The sequence below is a fragment of the Olea europaea genome, chromosome 7 (assembly GCF_002742605.1).
Source record: "Olea europaea var. sylvestris chromosome 7, O_europaea_v1, whole genome shotgun sequence".
Lineage (NCBI taxonomy): Eukaryota > Viridiplantae > Streptophyta > Magnoliopsida > Lamiales > Oleaceae > Olea > Olea europaea.
In genome coordinates, this window is record NC_036243.1 from 4,097,733 (window position 1) to 4,120,262 (window position 22,530).

At 35.6% G+C, this 22,530-nt stretch overlaps 2 protein-coding genes across 2 annotated transcripts; both read left to right on the forward strand.

Moving 5' to 3' along the window:
- Window positions 1–10,270: 10,270 nt before the first annotated feature.
- LOC111396722 (putative disease resistance protein RGA3) lies at window positions 10,271–11,254 on the forward strand. The gene has a single exon (XM_023023199.1). The coding sequence runs from the start codon at window positions 10,280–10,282 to the stop codon at window positions 11,228–11,230; it is 951 nt and encodes a 316-aa protein (XP_022878967.1). The 5' UTR covers window positions 10,271–10,279; the 3' UTR covers window positions 11,231–11,254.
- On the forward strand, window positions 11,181–22,256 carry LOC111396721 (putative disease resistance protein RGA4). The gene is made up of 2 exons (XM_023023198.1): window positions 11,181–13,306; window positions 22,032–22,256. The coding sequence occupies exons 1-2, from the start codon at window positions 11,231–11,233 to the stop codon at window positions 22,212–22,214; spliced, it is 2,259 nt and encodes a 752-aa protein (XP_022878966.1). The 5' UTR covers window positions 11,181–11,230; the 3' UTR covers window positions 22,215–22,256.
- The last annotated feature ends 274 nt before the right edge of the window (window positions 22,257–22,530 follow it).

Genomic DNA, 22,530 nt, shown 5'->3' on the forward strand with positions numbered 1-22,530 from the left:
TTGCATGCGTAAATAATTTTGAATAAAAGAGTAAAAAAGTATAACAGTTACGTGTGATTGCTGGTGGATTGAATTGACAAGTCTTACAAAAATCAGCTATTTTTTTTCCCAGAGAAATTTCATGAATATTGATGAAAAAAAAAAATTTGTCCTCTTTACAAAAGTGACCACATTTTTTTCAGACATCATTCATGATGGAATTAGGGACACTAGTGGGTCGTTAAGATTAATTTCAAAGGAATAAGGGATCTCAAAATTATAAAAATATATATCATCTATAAAAAATATTTGAATCTATTTAAGTTGTATTTTAAATAATTATAATTATAACTATTAAAATTAAGTTAAGTTTTTCATTGTGTAATGATTCTTGATTTTTTTATTTTTTTTTTTGTAAAATATTCTTGGTCTTTCTTATACTTTTTTAGATGTGTCAGAACTTTTTTCAATTTATTTTGGTATGATGGTGTAAGATCGCAGCTTGCAATGTCATCTAATTTGTTTGTTAATACAAACGGAATGAGATGGTGACTAATGGCGAGGAATACTATAGTGTACAACCTCCTCACATGAGAAGAGAGCCCACAAATCCCTTTCTAATTGGAAGTTAGTGCATGAGTAAATGATTTGGGAAGTGTTATATGTTTATAATTTGTTTACATAATGATATTCATAATTACATGTGGTATTAAATTCAATTTTTAATTCAAATCTCATAATTGTACATCAATAATCAAATTATTGTCACATCACATTATGAACATCATTAAGTGCAATAATTAAATTTTTGACAAATGACTTTGACTAAAAAATTGAAAAAGCATAGAGACTACATGTGATTGCTGATGAATTGAATTGACAAGTCACACATAATAATAACATATTCTTTCCTGGGGAAAGTTGATGAATATTGACGAAAAATGTCTGAAATAATATACAAAAAGTTTAAGGTTTTTTATTTTTATTATTATTATTATTTTTTTATTTTATTTTACTTTTTTTTTTTTACAGAAATGTACATATTGCCCTTGTTTGAACCCCATTTTTTTGAAAAATATATTTTTTTACTAGTATTTTGATATCATTTTAACCACATATTTTTCAATAAAATAATATTACAAGTAAATTCAAAAATTTTCCTTATTTTTTAACCACACATTTTCCATCAATACACTATTCAAAAATTCATTCTTTCCAAAAAAATGGGGCTCAAACGAGGGCATTTTTGAACAGTATAGATATTATCCAAGATGACACTACCACGCGGCTAAGATTTCTTGTATTTTGGTGTCGGGTTCACATAGTTGAAGGACTGTACAATTTAGAATAAGAAAATGCAGCCAAATTCATTGGATCGGAGTACTTCGATCCATGTCCTTTTCCCCAATTTTGGTTCCAAGAAAATAAGGTTGTGTTTGATAACTCCCTTTTCCATGGAGGACTGTACACTTTAGAATAAGAAAATGTAGCCAAATTCATTGGATCGGAGGGTCGAACTTTAGAATAAGAAAATGCAGCCAAATTCATTGGATCGGAGTACTTCGATCCATGTCCTTTTCCCCAATTTTGGTTCCAAGAAAATAAGGTTGTTTTGATAACTCCCTTTTCCATGGAGGACTGTACACTTTAGAATAAGAAAATGCAGCCAAATTCATTGGATCGGAGTACTTCGACCCATGTCCTTTTGCCCAATTTTGGTTCCAAGAAAATAAGGTTGTGTTTGATAACTCCCTTTTCCATGGTAAAGGGAATTTAAATTATATTTGCCCTGTTTGATAGGCAACATTTTCTAGGCAATAGAATTTCCATTTTCCATACGCGTGACTTGTTTTCCACCAAATTGAGGAATTCATATTCTTTTGCTTGGGGTGGGAGAGTATGGTTTTTGGTTTTCCAGGCATCTGGCAACTTTTATAAAATTTTTTCCTTTTTTTTCTTTTTTGCAATAGAAACAAATTCTATCACCAATTATAAAAGAATATATTCCTTAAATTGACAATTTTCATATAAAACAAAGTCAAACGAATACCAAATTTTTTTTATTATTAATTTTTTTTGCAATAGAAACAAATTTTAATAACAACAATAGAAGTAGATATCTCTTAAATTGATAATTTTCATGAAAAATAAAATCAAACGAACACTAAAAAACACTTTTATTTCAACATTTTTCAGGTGAAAAATTATATCAATCAAAGACTATTAATTGACATTTCCTAGTAAAACAATTTATAGGCAATTCAATTCTCTAGAATTCATTTTTTTCTACCCAAATTCTATCCATGTAATCAAATGGACTCTAAGAGTTCCAATCAAATTATTGATTTGGGCATCTTTTGCTATGGACCGACCTGCAGGTGAAGGCTGGAAATGATTTCACGATTTAGGCATTTAGGTACAAAGCTTGACCTTGACGTTTAAACACGCTTTATATATATATTTTTAACAACTTGGATCTCTTAGGCTCGTAGAACCTTGAAGCTTGCCCTATCACCTGGACCCTAGCCATGATTTACATTTTTAGAGCACTACACCATATTTTAATTGAAACGGTGGTTTTCAACTTTTGCTCATTTAATAGTTATGTCCCCAGTTTTCTCCGTCGTATTTTACTTCTCAACTTTTTATTAATTAATACACTTTATCCGTGTTGATTGCCAAATATATCCATTAGAAAGGAATAAATATAATAGTTCGACAAAATATTTTTCTCATGCTAATAGAATATTTAGACAAGTTCTGTCATTAAAGATAAGATAACATACTAGTTTGAAAATTTTTTGAAAAGTACGAATCATTACAATTAAAATATAGCGCATTTTAATTATATATGTAGTGTATATATAATTATCCATTAATAAATTTAAAAGCAGTGGACACAATTACTTAAATAATTCTTTAACCATACTTTTATATTATCACCCATTAAGAAATTCAAAAGTAGTGTACACAATTATTTTCATTACCCTTTAATCATACTCTTTCCCCCGAAGGAACACCTTGTTAATAGCCACACACCCCAACATTTGGTAACAGGCTCGCTCATCCGACCTCGAAAGTATCAAGTCTACGCTATCTGGTATCCTATATTCCCTCTTAAGTCTATCGAGGTCGGCAAATTTAAGTTTCGATGGATAGTCAGACGCCACCCAGTGCACAGAAGTATCTACTGGGCTGTTAGGTCTTCTTCAAATGTTCTCCCACTAATATCGCGTTCGACAGTTCGACGGAGGTCGCCAATATGGGTTCATCTATCCTCACCATCTCCAGTTTTCTCCCTGAAGTCCACTACCCTCAAAAGCCATTTTTTGAGATAAAAAGTGCGAAGAGAACTCCAAACGGTCTTGTGAATGTCACTAGAATACTTAAATGTCACCGAAGGAGTTTGAAAATTGCAATAACAGTCGTCGAAAATCACAGAGTTAAGAACAAGAAGATTTTCTATGTTTCCAAGAGTCAGACAATCTCAAACGTTGAATTCAAAATACTATTGATCTGGGTCGTTCATCGCATCACAAATCTAAGCCACTGAAACCAAACGCCAGAATTGATCAACGCCCAAGATCTAACTGTGAGACTCACGTGAATACCAAACACATTGCATCAAGCTTCAACAGTCGTTTGCCATAATTAACCGTAGTAGCCTTTTCTGGGAGTAGACGTCACATCCAATTGTCTCTTTGGAAATACGCGACGACCGTCGCATCATTTAATATTACAGCCTTCATGCTTTTGATTTAAACTCTTTAGCTTTAAAAAGCTTCAACACCCCCAACGCGGAGTCTGCAGTGGTTCATCACCTCAATCGCAGCGTTTCTATGCTTTACAAAGTTTCTAGCCATCTCTCAAAACATCGTCCCCTGTGGATCAGTGCATCGGTCATAGATGAGCTTCTCTTCAGCTTTACAAAGCTTCAACCCTCTCGACGTGGAGTTCCCTGTGGTTCATCACCTAGGTCGCAGCATTTCTAAGCTTTAAAAAGCTTCAAGCCATCTCACAAAGCATTGTCCCCTGTGGGTCAGCACATCGCGCATAGATGAGCTTCTCCTTCAGCTTTTCAAAGCTTCAATGCCCCCGAGGCGGAGTCCTGTGTGGGTCATCACCTCGATCGCAACTTTTTAAACTTTATAAAGCTTCTAGCCATCTCTCAAAGTATCGTCTCCTATGGGTCAACGCATCAGTCATCGATGAGCATCTTCTTCAAGCGTTACAAACCTTCAACCCTCCAGACGCGTAGTCTCATGTGGATCATCGCCTCGTTTGTAGCTTTTCTAAGATTTACAAAGTTTCAAGTCATCTCCCAAAGGGTCGTTCCTTGTGGGTTAGCTCACCGATCGCAAATGAGTTCCTCCTCCAGCCAGAATCACACACTTCTACGCATAGGTCGAAGGTGAACTGCTCTTTACAAACCAATGAACTACTAACCGAGAGCATCCTCTACCCCCATCGCCTTAGTTACAACGCAATTCAGCCCACAAGGCTTCTGCCCATCTCCTCGCGTCGTCCCTGTGGGTTAGCGCTACAGAAGATGTGTCAAAACCTATTCTCACAGTGGCCAGCGTACACAATCAGTCAAAAAAGTTCACGAATGATATAAATGTTCAACCTTTAATTTGGGAGGACCACTATTACGCCCCTGACTAACCCACTTCAGTGCACCATACCTACTCTCAACGAGGTGCCGCATATCCCTCCAAAGTGGTGCTGAAGTGATATGAGCCTCGACCAAACTTTAAGTTGACATGCTACAAGACACAAGCATCGCTAAGTAAATCTGCCATGGTGTCCGAAGTGTCTCTTGGTGCTAAACGTGAGGTACTTCGAGGTGCTTCTTCAGTGCCTTCACCGCCAGTTTTAGAAATATATATATGTGTTAGGATCTCCTTTATCTACGTGGATTAATTGATGTGACATATCAACTTTATGTCCACTCAAACTTAGAAGAATTAATTATCTGTCCACTCTAAACGTGGCTGATTAACGCCTACGAGCAGACGTCTCACACCCTTAGATGCATACACATGTCCCACATCCAATGGTGCTCCTCGTCTATAAATATCAAAGGTTTGGCAAGAGACAAAACTAATAAAACTCTCTTTAATGTACTTGGCACTCCACACTCAAGCAATATATATTCTCCTCCCCACCATATTCTACAACACCAACCACTGCCCACTGACTTGATCGTTGGAGTGTATGCGGCCGCCACCGCCCTGCTGGTTTCGACTGTGTATTTCTAACTGTTTATTATTGTGCACAGGGAAGAACGCGTGGAATAGCTTTCGGTTGGCCACGTGGAGGGTCCAATTCGCGTAGTCAATAATTTCAATTGTCAATAAATAAATAGATATCAAATTGTCCTTAGTTAGAAAGTTGATATCTTCGATTGCTCACTACACTTTAAAATATTAGGTTTTGACTACTAAACTTCTCAAAGTGTCATAATTATTCACTGAATTCACTTCCATTTTGCGTTCATGCAAGTAAGGTGTCTATGATTGTTGACTATACTTTGACGACTTTTTTGATTGATCGCTATACTTTTAGCTATACTTTTCAAATTGACGTTGTGATAACATTAAAATATGTGTTTTGTTTATTTTCGTGTATAATATTTGTTATTATGTATTTAGAAAGTTCTTTCTATGCTGAACATTTTATTAAATTACTTTGCTGGTGGAATATAATATGGAACACAATCAAATAAAACTCGATCACCATTTCTTACCGGTAGTTTTACTTAAATTTTGTTTAATTGGGTAACTATACTTTGATTTGGTTTTAGTTAAGGTGACTTCTTCCAAACATAACTGTTTGAAATGTTGTGTCCTTTTTCTAATATCTTATTTTATTCCATGTGTAGAAGATCATGCGGCATTAATGGCACCGACAATATGAAAATACGTTCTCCTCTTAGTATTCGATGAAACTCGAAATAAAAACTAGTGTATCACCAAACATACACATTGAAACATATTAAACTCTTAATGAACTACAACATAATTCCAAAACCACTTGAACTTTTTACTTCTACCATTCAACATGACAACTACATTTTGCCGACTATTTTCCATTATGATATTTTACTACGGAACTATAGTTTTTGCTATATATACCATGTGTTCTAAAAAGTATGCATATACAAAATCTTGGTCTTGTTGCTTATTTACGTTTTACGTTTTTATTTTTTACACTGGCCCACTTAGACTCGTAGAATCTTAAAACTTGGCCTTTTCACCTAACCATGGTTTACACTATTTAGAACACTGCACCATATTTTAATTGAAGTGAAGGTCCCAAGCTTTTGCTCATTTCGTAGTTATGTTCCCAAAATTTTCATTGTATTTTACTTCTCAACCTTTTACTAATTAGCAGACGTTGTCCATGCTAATGGCCAAAAAATTCATTGGGAGGAAATAAATATAAAATTTGAACAAAATATTTTCCCCAAGTTAATAAAATATTTGGACAGAAACCGTCTTCAAAGATGAGATATGTTACAGAGAAAAAAAAATTTCAGGAATATGAGTACGAAACTGAGCAATTAATGACAAATGTGGGATGAATATAAATACCCATTTAGAAATCCAAAAGTAGTGGAAACAAATATTTTTATCTCTCTTTAATCATACTTTTTTCTTCTTTCCTTTTTTTTTTTTTTTTTTTTTTTTTTTTTTTTTTTTTTTTTTTTTTTTTTTTTTTTTTGTTTTTTGTTTTTTGTTTTTTGTTTTTTGTTTTTTTTTTTTGGGTCAAATGGGACATAAAATCTATGGCAATAAATTAAGAGCCAATAAAGTTCTTTTGCAAATTAGAAAATAAGGAAAAAGAGAAAATGTGAAAAGTTATCCAAAAACCTAAATCTCGGATCACATAATATAAGAACAATAGCAAATAAATAAAATTTGATAAATTCCATTAGCGATACTATAGTTTCGTCTAGTGTTTATCAAGTCATTGCAATTTAATTTTGTTCATTCGGAGTTTGGTTTTAATATGATTTCAATTAGAGTAACTATTCTTCAATTAAGATAGTTTTATTTGAACCTACTTATGAAAATTGATGACATGACAATCAATAAATGATAGTCATTACAAACAATTATAGATGTAGAATAAGTATAGTGTTTAATTAAATAAATAATGATCATCATTTATTTATTGTCACGTTATAGTTTTTCGTGATTCAAGCGATCGATTCGGACAATTTTATCCGTTTAAAATAAAATCAAAATGTAGTTACTCGATTGAACAAAATTAAAGTACAAGTACCTGATTATTAAAAAAATAAAAGTATAATTACCGTGAATAATTTGTCCTTCCATAAATTTTTTCGAGAAAAAAACTTGGATTTTTATATCGCTTCCGTAAAGAGAAAAAAATATTGGTAAGAAATGAGCAGAGCATTATGTGGATGATGCGTGATTGACACCACTACCACATTTCATTATAGGTAGTAGAAATTGCACTATGGTCATCAACCTATTGCCATTTTAGCAAGTTGATCTAAATCCTTGATCTTTTATTACCGTTGTACAACTAGTTTTCAATTAACTGTTAAAATCTAAATCTTCATGAAATAATTTAGTGAAAATGTGGACATTATTGATATTGAATGAAGAATTGGAATACCAAAACATAACTGAAGTAATAACTAGGACCAATAATGCAATTTTCTATAGGTAAAAATGAATAGGTTTTTGCTTTGATTTGGAAGAAACTTGGTAGTAGTTGAAGTTAATTCTACTTGAATTAAAATTTAAGTTTTTTCGAACATTATCTTAGTAGGAATTGAAGTTAGTTGAAATTAAAACAGTGTCTGCTTGGAAATCCAAATCATCAATATCCAATTTGATCCCGTTCCAATAAAAATAGATCCGACCCAAGTAACAACCGAAATTTCACGGATGAATTTGAAAGATTTCATTTACAATGACGTAATCAAATCAAACCTGACACAGTGGTCGTGCCTCGCTCCAATGTCAGCTTGCAATGTCATCAGATTCATTATTTAAAAAAAAAAAAAAAAAAAAGGTCTAACCCCAATCTTGAAGGCTCCCATGGTCCAGCCCCTAAAACTTTGTGAGGGAAATAAATCTCGAGATGTGCTTCAGTAGGTCAGGGAACAAGAGTTGCATGTATATTGCGCCGATCCAATTTCATATTTCAAGAATCGAACCCTCACACTGCGACTGTCAACAAGGTATGAGATAACCTCACTCCTGTTCTTTGCACCACTAAACTATGCCCGAAGGGCCATCATATTCGTTATTTTATTCTAATGAATATGGATGTAGTGATTAATGGGTTAAGTATCACAAGTCATAATGTTGGGTAACTAATTTAGTATTAAAAAAATGATTTTAGACTAACTTCTCCACTACAAGCTGGAAAGTGGCAGGAACCGGTGGCATTTCATCCATTTTCTTTCTTTGGAATTGGAACTTAAAATATGTGGAGGAGAGAGAAATGTAGAATTCAATTATCAATAAATAAGTACGTCTCAAATTGTCCTTAGCTAGACAATTGCGTCATTCTCTAATTGAATGTTGCAAATAAAAAAAAAAAGGTTGAACCCCAATCTTAAAGGCCTCCACGGATCTTGTCCTGGACTATTGTGGAGGAGGTAAATCGCATGATGTGTCTCTTAGGAGCCAGGGTGGAGAGCATATGGGTAGGCCAAGGCTGTTAACCTATATGGTAACTTTCGCTTGCAACAAAGTCAATTCTACCTTGCGGGGAATCGAACTCTGCACACTGTCGTGCTGAGCCCTATCCGCCCTCCCCTTTGCCACTGGAAGATATGCCCTGGGGGCGAATGTTGCAAACAAGACTTGACTAAAAGATGGTATTGAGGCCTGTTTGAGTTCCATTAATTTGAAAAAAAATGTATATTATAGAATAATAATTAATGAAGAAGGTATAATTAATAAGAATAAATTTTTTTTATTTTAATTTAAGCCTCCGTTTGATCCCATTAAATTCAATTATATTACATTCTATTTTTCTCTTTCCTATTTTCAACCACACAATCTTTTATAAAATAATATTATACGTAAATCGAAATTTTTTTCTTCTTTTTCAACTATTTATTTTTTTTAAAAATACTAGTCCTTTCATTTTCAAGTAATGGGGCTCAAACGGGGGTTAAGTAACTTATATTGTAGAGAGAGAAATACGCATCAATAATTGAGTTGGAACCAAATTGTTCTTTACTAGACATTGGAACCCTTTTTAATTGAGAGTTATTGAACGCGTAAATGACTCTGACTAAAAAGATTAAAAATGTATGAAGTTTACACGTTATTTCTGGTGGATTGAATTGACAAGACATGAAAATCTGCAATACAATTTCTCGGGGAAAGATGATGTATATTTGTGGAAAATCTTTAGGACAGTTCCATTGAGGGCATCAAAAGTTGTACCCCTCTCACATTGTGCGCGGACTTTGCGTCAATATAAAAATTCTCAAGTGTGATCTTTATTTTTTTTACCGTGAGTAATAGGTAAATGATTATATAAAAATATTATGCACATGTAACATTGTCTAAATTTTTATATGTGGTTATTGGTGGATTGAAAATTGACAAGTCACACAAAGATAAGATACGTTAATGAGACGAAAAAATTGAAAACTGTCGTTACCATTAAAATATAGTACAATTAAAGATAAGACCCTGTTTAAGCAATATTATTTAAAAAAAATATATTTTTTAACAGTGATTTAATATAATTTCAATTACACATTTTTAATAAAATAATATTACACATAAATCTAAATTTTTTTGTTATTTTTTAACCATATATTTTTCTCATCAATATATTATTTAAAAATGTATTTTCATTTCAATAATGCGGCTCAAACAATGGCTAAGTGTGGTATAAATATTATTACCCATTTAGAAATCTAAAAGTAAGGGGCACAATTATTTCCATAACTCGTTAAACATACTTTCATAATATTACCCATTAAGAAATCCAAAAGTAGTGGACACAATTATTTTCATAGCTCTTTAATCATACTTTTTTTTAAAAATCAAATTGGATACTATGGTGAACACTGTTAAAATCTCCACTTGCAATGTCACCAAATTAGTTAGTGTATGCAAATGAAAATGGACGTTGTGACTAATTCATAAAGTTATGGTACCTAATTTAGTATTAAGAAATCAAAATTTTACACTAACTTCTCCACTACAAGTTGGAAAGTGGCAGGAACCACAGGCGTTTCATCCATATTTCTTGCTTTGGAATCGGAATTGGGCCCATTCTCTAATAATAGATGGTATTGAATAATTCAATTTGTGTACCCTTCTTAAACAGAGAAAAAAAAGGAAATCATTTACACCACATACAACTCCACTTTGCAATCTGTACCCACCTTTCTTACTCTCTCAACCTCCCGAAATCAATCAATCACACCACCAAATTTCCAAAGCAAGAAAAAATGGAAGCTGTGGTTATTGACAGTGTAAAATCCATGCTGGAGAATTTGTTTGCATTTGTCACCGGAGAACTCAAACTTGTGCGGGATTTCGAGGATGAATTTGCAAATCTGAAAAAATATTTGGAATGGATCAACCAAGTCTTGGAAGATGCTGAGAGGCGCGAAATCACCGACAATGCTGTTAAAAGCTGGCTCAAGGACCTCGAGGGTGCTGCATATGATGCCGACAATGTTTTGGACGAGATCAAATATGAAGAGTTGATTCCTACAATCGAGACCCAGCGCACGAAAAAACGAAAATGGAGCACTTTGACATTTCAACGGGAGATGGCTCACAAGATCAAGGACATAAATGCCAACTTTGAAAAGATAAACAACAAAGCTGATAGACTTGGCCTCAATAGAGATTTGAATGCTTATCCTCTGGCACAGCCTCAGGCCATTCACACTACCAGCTTCACTTTTGATCCAATTGTCATTGGAAGAGAAGTTGTTGAATCAGAAATTCTGGAGACGATAACCAGCTCGAACAATAATGTCCTTTCAGTCCTTCCCATAGTCGGAATGGGAGGGCTTGGCAAGACGACATTAGCACGAAAGATCTACAATCACCATCGTACAGAAACCCATTTCAACAAAACGATTTGGGTTTGTGTATCAGAAAATTTTGATCAGATGACGCTTTTTAAAAGGATCCTGGAAATATTATTGAAAGAAAAATCTGATGGAGATAGCATGGAAGCTGTTATTCAAAAGATTGCCGAGAAATTAAAAAATAAAAGATAGATGCTTGTTCTCGATGATTTATGGAATGAAGAAGAAGGTGTTTGGAATGCTTTCAAAAATACATTGGCGGGAGTTAGCACCAGTAAAGGAAGTTTCATTATCGTCACCACACGCAAGGAAAAGGTGGTATCTATCGTGAACACTTGCGATCATCCATGTTGCTTGAGGTCATTGACAGAAGGTGATTGCTGGTCCATAATCAGAACAATGGCATTTCAAGATAAAGAAGTACCAAAACAATTTGCGATTACAGGATCGGAGATTGCTCGCAAATGTAGAGGCTTACCTCTAGCAGCAAATGTGATTGGAAGAGTTTTGCAAGGAAAGGAAATAGAAGAGTGGGATTCAGTTCTGCAGTCTGGGCTTTCAAATCTTGAAGAGGGGGAGAAGGGTGTGTTCCAAGTCTTAAAGGTGAGCTATGATCGCTTACCTTCTTCATCACTGAAAAAATGTTTTGCCTATTGTTCAATATTTATCAAGGATTCAGTCATGGATAGAGAAGACTTAATCCAGCTCTGGATGGCGGAAGGATTTCTTCCGAATGATAAAAATGGTGAGATGGAATCTGTAGGCAATAAATATTTTAATATTTTGTTGCAAAATTTCTTCTTCCAAGAGCCAGAAAAGGACAAGTATGGCAATATCAAAAGCTGCAAGATGCACGATCTTGTCCATGATCTTGCATGTTTAGTTTCAAAATCAGAAAGTTTCATGAACATGGAGGGTCGCACTGTCGATGACATTCTTCAAGTTAGACACCTTGCAATGGAATCAATTGGAGAGGAAATAGTCAAGGACATAAAAGAGAGAGCAAGTTATTTCCGCACCTTGTTCTTAAGAGGCAGCGTACCAGATGGAATTTTGCCAGACTTCAAGCATTTGCATTCTCTAAAGCTATGTGATGCAAATATTAAAGAATTGCCAACATCAATTGGCACGTTGAAACATTTGAGATATCTTTATGTGTCCGAAAATCATCTTCTCACTACTCTGCCAGAATCTATCTGCAAGCTCTACAATTTGCAAACTTTGAGGATTCTACGTTGCTTAAGTTTTCTCAATCTTCCTAGAGATATGCGCTTCTTGATTCGTCTAAGGCATCTCTGTTTTGATAAGGTTTGCCGTGTTTTCAAGATGCCTCCTAAAGTCGGAAGTTTATCTTGCCTTCAAACGTTACCATTATTTTGTGCGAGTGACAAGGAAGGTTGTCGAATCGATGAGCTGGGAAAGCTGAAGAAATTAAAGGGCAAACTACAAATACAGAATCTGGAATTGGTGAGTTGCAAAACAGAAGCGGAGCATGCAGATATGGCTGGAAAGCTAAACATTTATAATTTTAGCTTTTATTGGAATTGTTCAACGGATTCCAATGATGAGAGTCAGTCTACGAATTCCATAGAAAGTAACGTCAATGATGAGAGTGTACTTGAAGGGCTGCAACCTCATGAAAAGCTAAAATGCTTAACAATTGATGGATTCCGAGGTAAAAAATTTCCATTATGGACTAGAAATATGAGAATATATAAAGGCAATTCTGGCCTTCCGGTGATATTTGATAAATTGATCAAGATCGAAATTATAAGTTGTGGCAATTGCGAAGAAATCCCAGTGCTCGGCCACCTACCACTCCTCAAGTATCTACTTATCCAGGATCTGGGTAACGTAACATTGATAAGTTCATCATTCTATGGAGAGAGTGATTGTACCACAAATAGCAGCAACGATGGCCAAGAGACAAGAGAATCATTCCCGTCACTCAAAAGTCTCGTAATAATGGAATTGCCGAACCTAATAAATTGGGAAGAAGCACAAATGAGCGGAACACAGGTATTTCCTTGCCTTGAATATTTGGATATACTTTTTTGTGACAAGTTAGCTCATGTTCCCCATTTACGGGGCAGCGGAGCTTCTCTTAAAAAGATGAAAATTGAGAATTGTCTTAAATTGAGGAAATTACCCTATGACCTTGGTAGCCTCCAGTCTCTTGAGACATTGGAAATAGAATCATGTGGAAATCTGAAATCAATTTCATATCAAAGTGGACAAAAAGGCCTCCTTTCCCTTCAGAAGTTGGAAATTCGTAATTGCCTCTTTTAATTTTTATAGATATGTCACAACTTTTCCCAATTTATTTCGGTATAATGGTGTAAGATCACCGCTTGCAATGTCATCAAATTAGTTTGTTGATACAAATGGGATGAGATGTAGTGATTAATGATGTGTAAATATCAATATCAATAATTTAAAATCATACTGTGTGAGTGTAATTTATTAGGTAGATAGAAATACAAATTAAATAATTGAGTTGGAAATCAAATGGTCTTTAGTGAGACATTGGGACCCTTTCTACTTGGAAGTTAGTGCACGAGTAAATTCGAAAACAAAAATGAGCAAAATTGAAAACTTTCATTACAATAAAAATATAATGCAATTAACTATAAATGTGGTGTATATATAATCATCCATTAAAAAATTTAGAAGTATTGTACAATTATTTAAATAACTCTTTAACTGTACTTTTATATTATCATCCATTAAGAAATCCAAAAGCAGTGGACACAATTATTTTCATGTACGTCTCTACGGACTTTATGTGTGGAACACTGCCATAATCTCACTTCACTTCCTGAAATGAGTGGGATGGGTTCTCTACAGTCTCTAGTTGTGGGTGGATGTAAAAATATCACTTCATTTCCTGAAATGAGTGGGATGAAATCTCTACAGGAACTATGTTTAAAGTCATGCACTTCCTTTCCAGAATTGAGTAGGATGGGATGCCTTAACAGCTTAATTGAATTGTCCATTGGGTTCTTCCCAAATTCAATGGAATTACATTCATTTCAATCTTTTATCAACGGCATCAAACGCATGAAATCCCTTGAAAGAGTAGTCTTATATGGTTCGGGAGATTGGGTCTCTCAACTAGATCAGCTTCAACATCTCAGTTCCCTAAAAGAATTGTTAATATATGAATTTGAAATGGAAGCCTTGCCTGATTGGATTGGAAATTTGTCATCTCTTGAAAGTCTAGGAGTACGGTACTGTGGAGAGCTTAAGTACCTGCCCTCTAAAGAAGTTATGCAACGGCTCACCAAATTAGAACTATTAAATATTTGGTTTTGTCCGATATTGGAGGAGAGATGCAGGGTAAAAAGCGGTCCTGATTCTGAGTGGCCAAAAATTTCTCATATTCCCCATCTGATAATAAAAGATCTGTGAAGTTTGGTGTTCCTGTAAGTATATTTAAAGTTTGAATATTGACTTTATTGTTTATTAATTTTGGTTAGTGTATGTTCTAAATATTGCTACAGGGTGGTTTTAATTGATTTCTGTTACTAATAGATAAAAAGAGTTTGCATGAGGTTGTCCTTTAATTTTGTCAAATAACAAAGATTTCTCGATTAAATGTTTACCAAAGTATTCAGTTAAATGACTTTATTTTTCAATTAATTATATTATCCTTTCTTAAGTTAGCTAGTGTGCTAAAATAGTTATAGTTATGAATTGCTTCGAGTGCCTTATGGAATTTGTATAAATTTTATTAGGTTGTGATGAAGAAGAGCATCCACCCTCAACAACTTGATACTCATTTATTGTCCTATCAATTCCTAATTCTATTTGGATCTTCGTCAACTTTACTATTGTAAGTTTTCTTATCATTACATAAATATTAGAACGATTTGAACTATCTTCACATGATTTCATATTAACTTCTCCACAGACATGGGCATTTCATAGACATTTTTCTTGTTTTGGAATTGGAATTGGAATTGGAATTTGAATTATGAGGCATATGATTTAGTCGGTAGAAAGAGAAATGTAGAATTCAATTATCAATAAATAAGTAGGTATGAATTGTCCTTAGTTAGAAATTAAGTTGACATCTTCGATTGCTCAATACAATTTAAATATTGGGTTTTGACTACTAAACTTTTCAAAATGTTGGAGTTACTCACTGAAATCTTTGCAGCATTTTGGCACCGACAATCTGAAAATATGTTATCTTTTAAGTATTCTGTGAAACTCAAAACATAAACTAGTACGAAAAAGCAAGAAAATTTTAAAATCTTCTTTGCAATTAAAATACGGTGCAATTAATGATAAATGTGGGCAAGTTTATGTTTGGTGGGATTAAAATTTGATTTTGAGAAGAATTTGATAAAAATTGAAGAAATGTGTGATAGAAAAGTTATATAACCCATGAAATATGTATTTAATATTGAATGTGAACTTTAATTAGTTTAAAATTTAAATTTTAAGCAAGTAGGTTGTAAAAAGACTTTGACTAAAGGATTGATCAATAATTAAGTGTACCTTTCTTAAGCAGAGGAAAACAATCATTTACACCACAAACTCCTCGAATTTGCAAGCTCTTGTTCCCTGACCTGTTGGAGCACATCCCGCGATTTACCTCCCTCACGATGCTCTAGGAGCGGGGCAGTGGGGACCCTCAAGGTTGGGGTTCAACCTTTAATCAATCACACATACTAAATTTCCAAAGTGAGAAAAAATGAAAGCTGTGGCTATTGACGGTGTAAAAACCATACTTCAGAATTTGTTTCCGGTAGCTGTTGAAGAATTCAAACTCTTGCGGGGCTTTGAGAAAGAATTTGAAAATTTGAAAAACTATTTCGAAAAGATCTGCGAAGTTTTGGACGATGCTAAGAAGCGCGAAATCACTGAGAAGGCTATTGAAAGCTGGCTTAAAGGCCTCAAAGATGCTGCCTATGATGCCGACAACGTTTTGGACGAGATCAAATATAAAGATTTACGTCGTACAATAGAGACAGAGGACAAAATTGGGTGCTTAAACTTTCCTTTCATTATGACATTTCTGCAAAAGATGGCGCACAAAATCACTTTTCATTGGAAGATGTCACACAAGATCAAGAGCATAAATGAAAATTTCAAGAGGATAAACAACGAAGCTGATAGCCTTGGTCTCAACAGAGTTATGGATCATCCTTGTTCAAAGCCTCTGGTCATGGAAACTAACAGCTTCACAGTTGATCCAATTGTCATTGGAAGACAAAGTGATGAATCAAAAATTCTGGAAATGATAACCAGCTCGATCAATAATGTCCTTTCAGTCCTTTCCATAGTCGGAATGGGAGGGCTTGGTAAGACGACTTTGGCATGCAAGATCTTCGAAAACCATCGTACAGGAAACCATTTCGACAAAACGATTTGGGTTTGTGTATTAGAAAATTTTGATCAGCTGACGCTTTGCAAAAGGATCCTGGAATTATTATTGATCGAAAAATTTGATGGGGGTTAGCAAGGAAGCTGTTGTTCAAAAGTGTAGCGGAAATCCCTCTATAAATCTTGATTCCGGGCTCAGAAAACAATGAAACGAACACCGATTTACCTCGACTTAACCCGAGACTTTCGCCTTCACTTTGGACTGCTCTCTTTCTCTCTAACCCCACAAAGGAGAATGGTGGTGGAATTAGCAATCCACAAAAGTATGAAGAGGAAGAAGAAAATATCACAATGGTTGAATCTCACTCACAACCTCACATGGCTCCCTCTCTCTCGGTTGCCTCTCTTCTCTCAACTCTCCTCTCCATTGCTACAACACACACACACCCCAAAAATGGCTGGGAGATAAATAAATATTTTTAGGTTAGTTTAGGTCACTCTAATTGGGCCTAGGGTTTACTAAGTGGGCTACTAATTAACCTAAACTAATGAGCCAATATTCAACTCCATATTAGTCACTAAATGGTCCAACTAACCAAATAATCATCCATCCCAAACCCGAACCATCCAAAAGTGTAGTTCATCTCCGAGCCGAGCCAAGTCCATGGTGTCGATAAATAATCCGACAACTGTTTTAAATCATCGTCCGGATTTTTGGGTATAAAAAAACCCAACAATCTCCACCTTAATGCCCAATAATCTGCAAGCAACCAAAACACACAGTTTATACTTGCACAATCAAGGTAATCCAATAAAATTGGAGTCACATACCTTACCTCGTGTTTCGAACCGAAACACATATCATACTTACTCCATGTACTCACCAGGGCTAAGGTCAAGAACACCCAAATAGAAACAAGTATTCACATTGAACAAACAATCATGCGATGAAGATATATAGGATAACACACACAGATCTTTTCAAAACCACATTCACACAGAACCACAGATTAACACCTAGTTAATCAACACATGGTCATGCACATATGCAACAAATGTATAAATGACCCTAAGAAAAGATCTTACCACACTTATCCTATCCCATTCCGTGTTGCTTACACCTCGAGAACACATATCTCCTCTCATCGCCCACAATGCTCACTAAACCAATTACTTAACTCATATCTAACTGGAAAGTTACAATAGATCCCAAGCTCTCGGGATAATCCTCTATCACCGCATCACTTCTCCCAACCTACGTGGATAATGGGACTCCACCTTACAGAAGTGATAGAAGTGCCTCTCTCGCACTCCACCTGTACAGGGTCTCTTTCACAGATAAAGGATTCTACACACATCTCCACTCGTGATCCAAATGTCACACTCCACATTCCCAGGTACAAATCACCATGTATCCCTAGATATCTATACTCCACCTTACCAAAAGACATCCAACTCACTGCTAATGCATCACAAACTCATTGCGGCAAAACAACACCTTTCGGTGACCACAAATGTTACTCCAATTACCAAAGCTCCAAAAAATCCACAAAGAAAATGGCGAAGGTGGCACTCACAAAGAAAAATCGAAGAAAGAGTCGGTTACTTCACAACACTCACAAAGAAGGCTCACAAAGAGGAAGAATATAACCCTAACATGGCTGCCTTACATAATCTCACAAACCACATAGGCTCACAAAGATAAAGGAGAGAAATGGCTGCCCAACTTTCTTCTCACTACCACACTCTCTCACCACTCATAGAGCAAATAGAGTACGCCACAAAACTTAACCCACTATTCATGTAAACATATTACACAAAGTAATATGTCACTCTTATTCATGCAATTACACACATCAAACATATTGAAAGTATAACATCAACATTTCAACAGAATCAAATGATCACATACATGCAGAAAGGATTATACACAGATGCACATGCAGTAACTAGGTTTATTCTCAATAAATCTCACTAGGATCACTACTCGATCCTAAAGTCATATTCACCTCGTCTCTATCCTCATCTTTCCTTTTATTATCATCTTAGGACAATCTCTTTCAACTATGCCCAAATTTTATCACAGTTAAAACATATTTTATTTTTCGCACTTGTCTTAGACCTATACATGTCAATAATACCAAATAATGACCACAAGTAAAGTACTGACACATAATTCACACAAAATAGTTAAGTAATTTTTCCTAAGGTCACATGCAATTCTATCGGTATAGAAAAATTGGTGACAAATTCACATGGAATTTAAGGCAATTAATTAACATGTAATTCCTAGGTCTAGCAACAAGCAATGGTTACCCCAAACCTAACGTTACCCCACACGATGACTTTCAATGCGAAAAAATAAATAATTAACCTAAACCCCAAACCTAACGTCACCCCATACGATGACTTCCAATGCCAAAAAATAAATAATTAACCTACACATTTATTTTAACTACAATAATAAAAAGCAAAGAGATACCGAGCGGACCACGTCTGAAGGTCCGTAAATATCGAGAGACGTGAATTGACCACTTTAGAATCATCACTGTTTGTCCTAAAGTCACCAATAATTACAGCAACACAAAAACAGCACCCGGCACCTGAATGTCCAAGGGCAAAATCGTTCACCTTTCACTGCATTGCTCAAAACTGAAATTCGACAACACCGTAGAGTCCGTATCGTCACTAGCAGCATTCTGTCTGAAGACAGCATCCCCAGATTCCTACTCACGCCTCGCTGGAGTTCCCACGCGCCGGAGCCAGTCGGCGACGCGCTGGTGACGCCCCGACCTTTCTGAACCGTCTCCAGCTGTAAAGTCCAATGGTGGTGTCCGTTTTGCCAAACTCCTTTTGGTTTCACCAAAAAACGCCAAAACAGATTCGGCAGAAATTTGAAAAAATCCCAGAAAACTGTCTAGTTTTTCTGCCTGTTTTTCTGTCCGATTTCTAGTCAATTCCAACCCATTTTTCAGCTCCAAAAATCACAGATTTATCAATAACACAAGCTCTAATACCGTTTGTAGCGGAAATCCCTCTATAAATCTTGATCCCGGGCTCATAAAACAATCAAACGAACACCGATTTACCTTGGCTCGACCCGAGACTTTCGCCTTCACTTTGGACTACTCTCTCTCTCTCTAACCCCACAAAGGAGAAGGGTGGTGGTGTTAGAAATCCACAAAGATATGAAGAGGAAGAAGAATATATCACACTGGTTGAATCTCACTCACAACCTCACATGGCTTCCCTTTCTCTTGATTGCCTCTCTTCTCTCAACTCTCCTCTCCATTGCTACAACACACACACACACACACCAAAAACGGCTGGGAGATAAGTACATATATATAGGTTAGTTTAGATCACTCTAATTGGGTATAGGGTTCTCCAAGTGGGCTACCAATTAACCTAAACTAATGAGCCAATATTCAACTCTATATTAATCACTAAATGGTCCAACTAACCAAATAATCATCCAGCCCAAACCCGAACCATCCAAAAGTATAGTTCATCTTTGAGCCGAGCTAAGTCCATGGTGTCGATAAATAATCCGACAACTGCTTTAAATCATCGCCCGGATTATTGGGAATCAAAAAATCCAACAAAAAGATTGCAGAAAAATTAAAAGACAAAAGATACTTGCTTGTTCTCGATGATTTATGGAATGAAGAAACAAAAGATTGGGATGAATTCAAAAAAAACACTAGTGGGAGCTAGCTTCAGAAATGGAAATTTCATTATCGTCACCACACGTAAGGAAAAGGTGGCATCTATTGTGAACACTTGCGATCATCCATGTTGCTTGAGGTCATTGACAGAAGGCGATTGCTGGTCGATAACCAGAACAATGGCATTTCAAGATAAAGAAGTACCAGAACAATTTGCGATCACTGGATTGGAGATTGCCCGCAAATGTAGAGGTTTACCTCTATCAGCAAATGTGATTGGAAGAGTTTTGCAAGGAAAGGAAATAGAAGAGTGGGATTCAGTTCTACAATATGAGCTTTCAAATCTTGAAGAGGGTGAGAAGGGTGTGTTGCAAGTCTTAAAGGTAAGTTACGATCGCTTACCTTCTTCATCACGGAAAAAATGTTTTGCCTATTGTTCAATATTTATCAAGGATTCGGTCATGGATAGAGAACGCTTAATCCAGCTCTGGATGGTAGAAAGATTTCTTCCGAAAGATAAAAAAAGTGAGATGGAGACTACGGGCAATAAATTTTTTAATATTTTGTTGTAAAACTACTTCTTCCAAGAGCCTATGAAGGACCAGTATGGCAATATCATAAGCTACAAGATGCACGATCTTGTCTATGATCTTGCATGTTCAGTTTCGAAATCAGAAAGTTTCATGAATATGGAGGGTCGCACTGCTGATGACATTCTTCAAGTTAGACACCTTGCAATAGAATCAATTGAAGAGGAAACAGTCAAGGACATAAAAGAGAGAGCATGTTATCTCCACATATTGATCTTGAAAAGCAGCGTACCAGATGGTATTTTGCCGTACTTCAAGCATTTGCATTCTCTAAAGCTATGTGATGCAAATATTAAAGAATTGCCAACATCAATTGGCACGTTGAAACATTTGAGCTATCTTGATATGTCCTACAATGATGATCTCCCTGCTTTGCCAGAATCTATTTGCAAGCTCTACAATTTGCAAACCTTGAGGATTCTAAGCAAGTACACAGAGCTTCAAAGGCTTCCTAGAGATCTGCAATTCTTGATTTGTTTAAAGCATCTCTATTTTGATGATGTTCACGATGATTTCGAGATGCCACATAAAATCGGAAGTTTATCTTGCCTTCAAACATTGTCGTTATTTCGTGTGAGTGATAAGGAAGGTTGTCGAATTGATGAGCTGGGAAAGTTGAAGAAATTAAAGGTCGAACTATGAATAGAGAATCTGGAATTGGTGAGGTGCAAAACAGAAGCTGAGCATGCAGATATGGCTGGAAAGTTAAACATTTATGAGTTTTGCTTTGATTGGAGAAACTCAATGGCTTTCAGAAAAAATAAGATCAACGATGAGAGTGTACTTGAAGGGCTGCAACCTCATGAACAGCTAAAAGGACTAACAATTGAAGGATTTCGAGGTAAAAACTTCCCATTTTGGACTAGAAATATGGGAATATATAAAGGCATTGGTGGCCATCTGGTGATATTTGATCAATTGATGAAGATCAAAATTATAGATTGCAAATTTGAAGAAATCCCAATGCTAGGCCATCTACCACTCCTCATGTATCTATGCATTTGGGGTCTTGTTAAAGTAACATCGATAAGATCATCATTTTTTGGAGAGAGTGATTGCAGCTCAACTAGCAGCAACGATGGCCAAGAGACAAGAATATCATTCTCGTCACTTAAAAATTTTACAATATCTTATATGCCGAACCTAACAGAGTGGGAAGAAGCACAAATGAGCGGAACACAGGTATTTCCTGGCCTTGAATATTTGAAAATAGATTTTTGTAGCAAGTTAGTTCATGTTCCCCATTTATGGGGCAGTGGAGCTTCTCTTAAAAGGATGAATATTAGAAATTGTCCTAAATTGAGGGAATTACCTTATGGCCTTGGTAGCCTCCAGTCTCTTGAGAAATTAGAAATACATACATGTGGAAATCTGAAATAAATTTCCCTTGAGAAGTTGGAAATTCGTAATTGCCATGAGCTGTGCAACCTGCCAAACGAAATGCTAGAGTGTAGTAAGTCTTTAAAGCATCTATCTGTACGTGAATGCCCAGATCTCACTATGCTTCCTGAATTGAGTGGGATGGGATCTCTACAGACTCTAGAGGTGGCGAAATGCCCAGTCTCGCTTCATTTCCTAAATTGAGTGGGAATGGATGCCTTAACAGTTTAATAGAATTGTGGATTGGGAAATACTCGAATTCAGTCCAGTTCAATGCATTTCAAGATTTTCTCGATGATATCAAGCACGTAAAATCCCTGGAGAAATTATACTTACAAGGTCAAGTGGGTTGGGTCTCTCTACCAGTTCAGCTTCAACATGTTACTTTCCTAAAAGATTTGACAATATGTGATTTTGAGATGGAAGAATTGCCCAATTGGTTTAGGAATTTTTCATTTCTTGAAGTATCAAAACTAGAGTTTTGTGAAAAGCTTAGGCATTTGCCCTCTAAAGAAGCTAT

Excerpts from the sequence above, each read along its gene's own strand:
- LOC111396721 (XM_023023198.1), top strand. The coding sequence starts at position 11,231 with ATGCTTGTTCTCGATGATTTATGGAATGAAGAAGAAGGTGTTTGGAAT. Across the intron at positions 13,307-22,031 it reads TTTCCCTTCAGAAGTTGGAA|ATTCGTAATTGCCATGAGCT; the intron begins ATTCGTAATTGC and ends GAGAAGTTGGAA.
- LOC111396722 (XM_023023199.1), top strand. The coding sequence starts at position 10,280 with ATGGTATTGAATAATTCAATTTGTGTACCCTTCTTAAACAGAGAAAAA.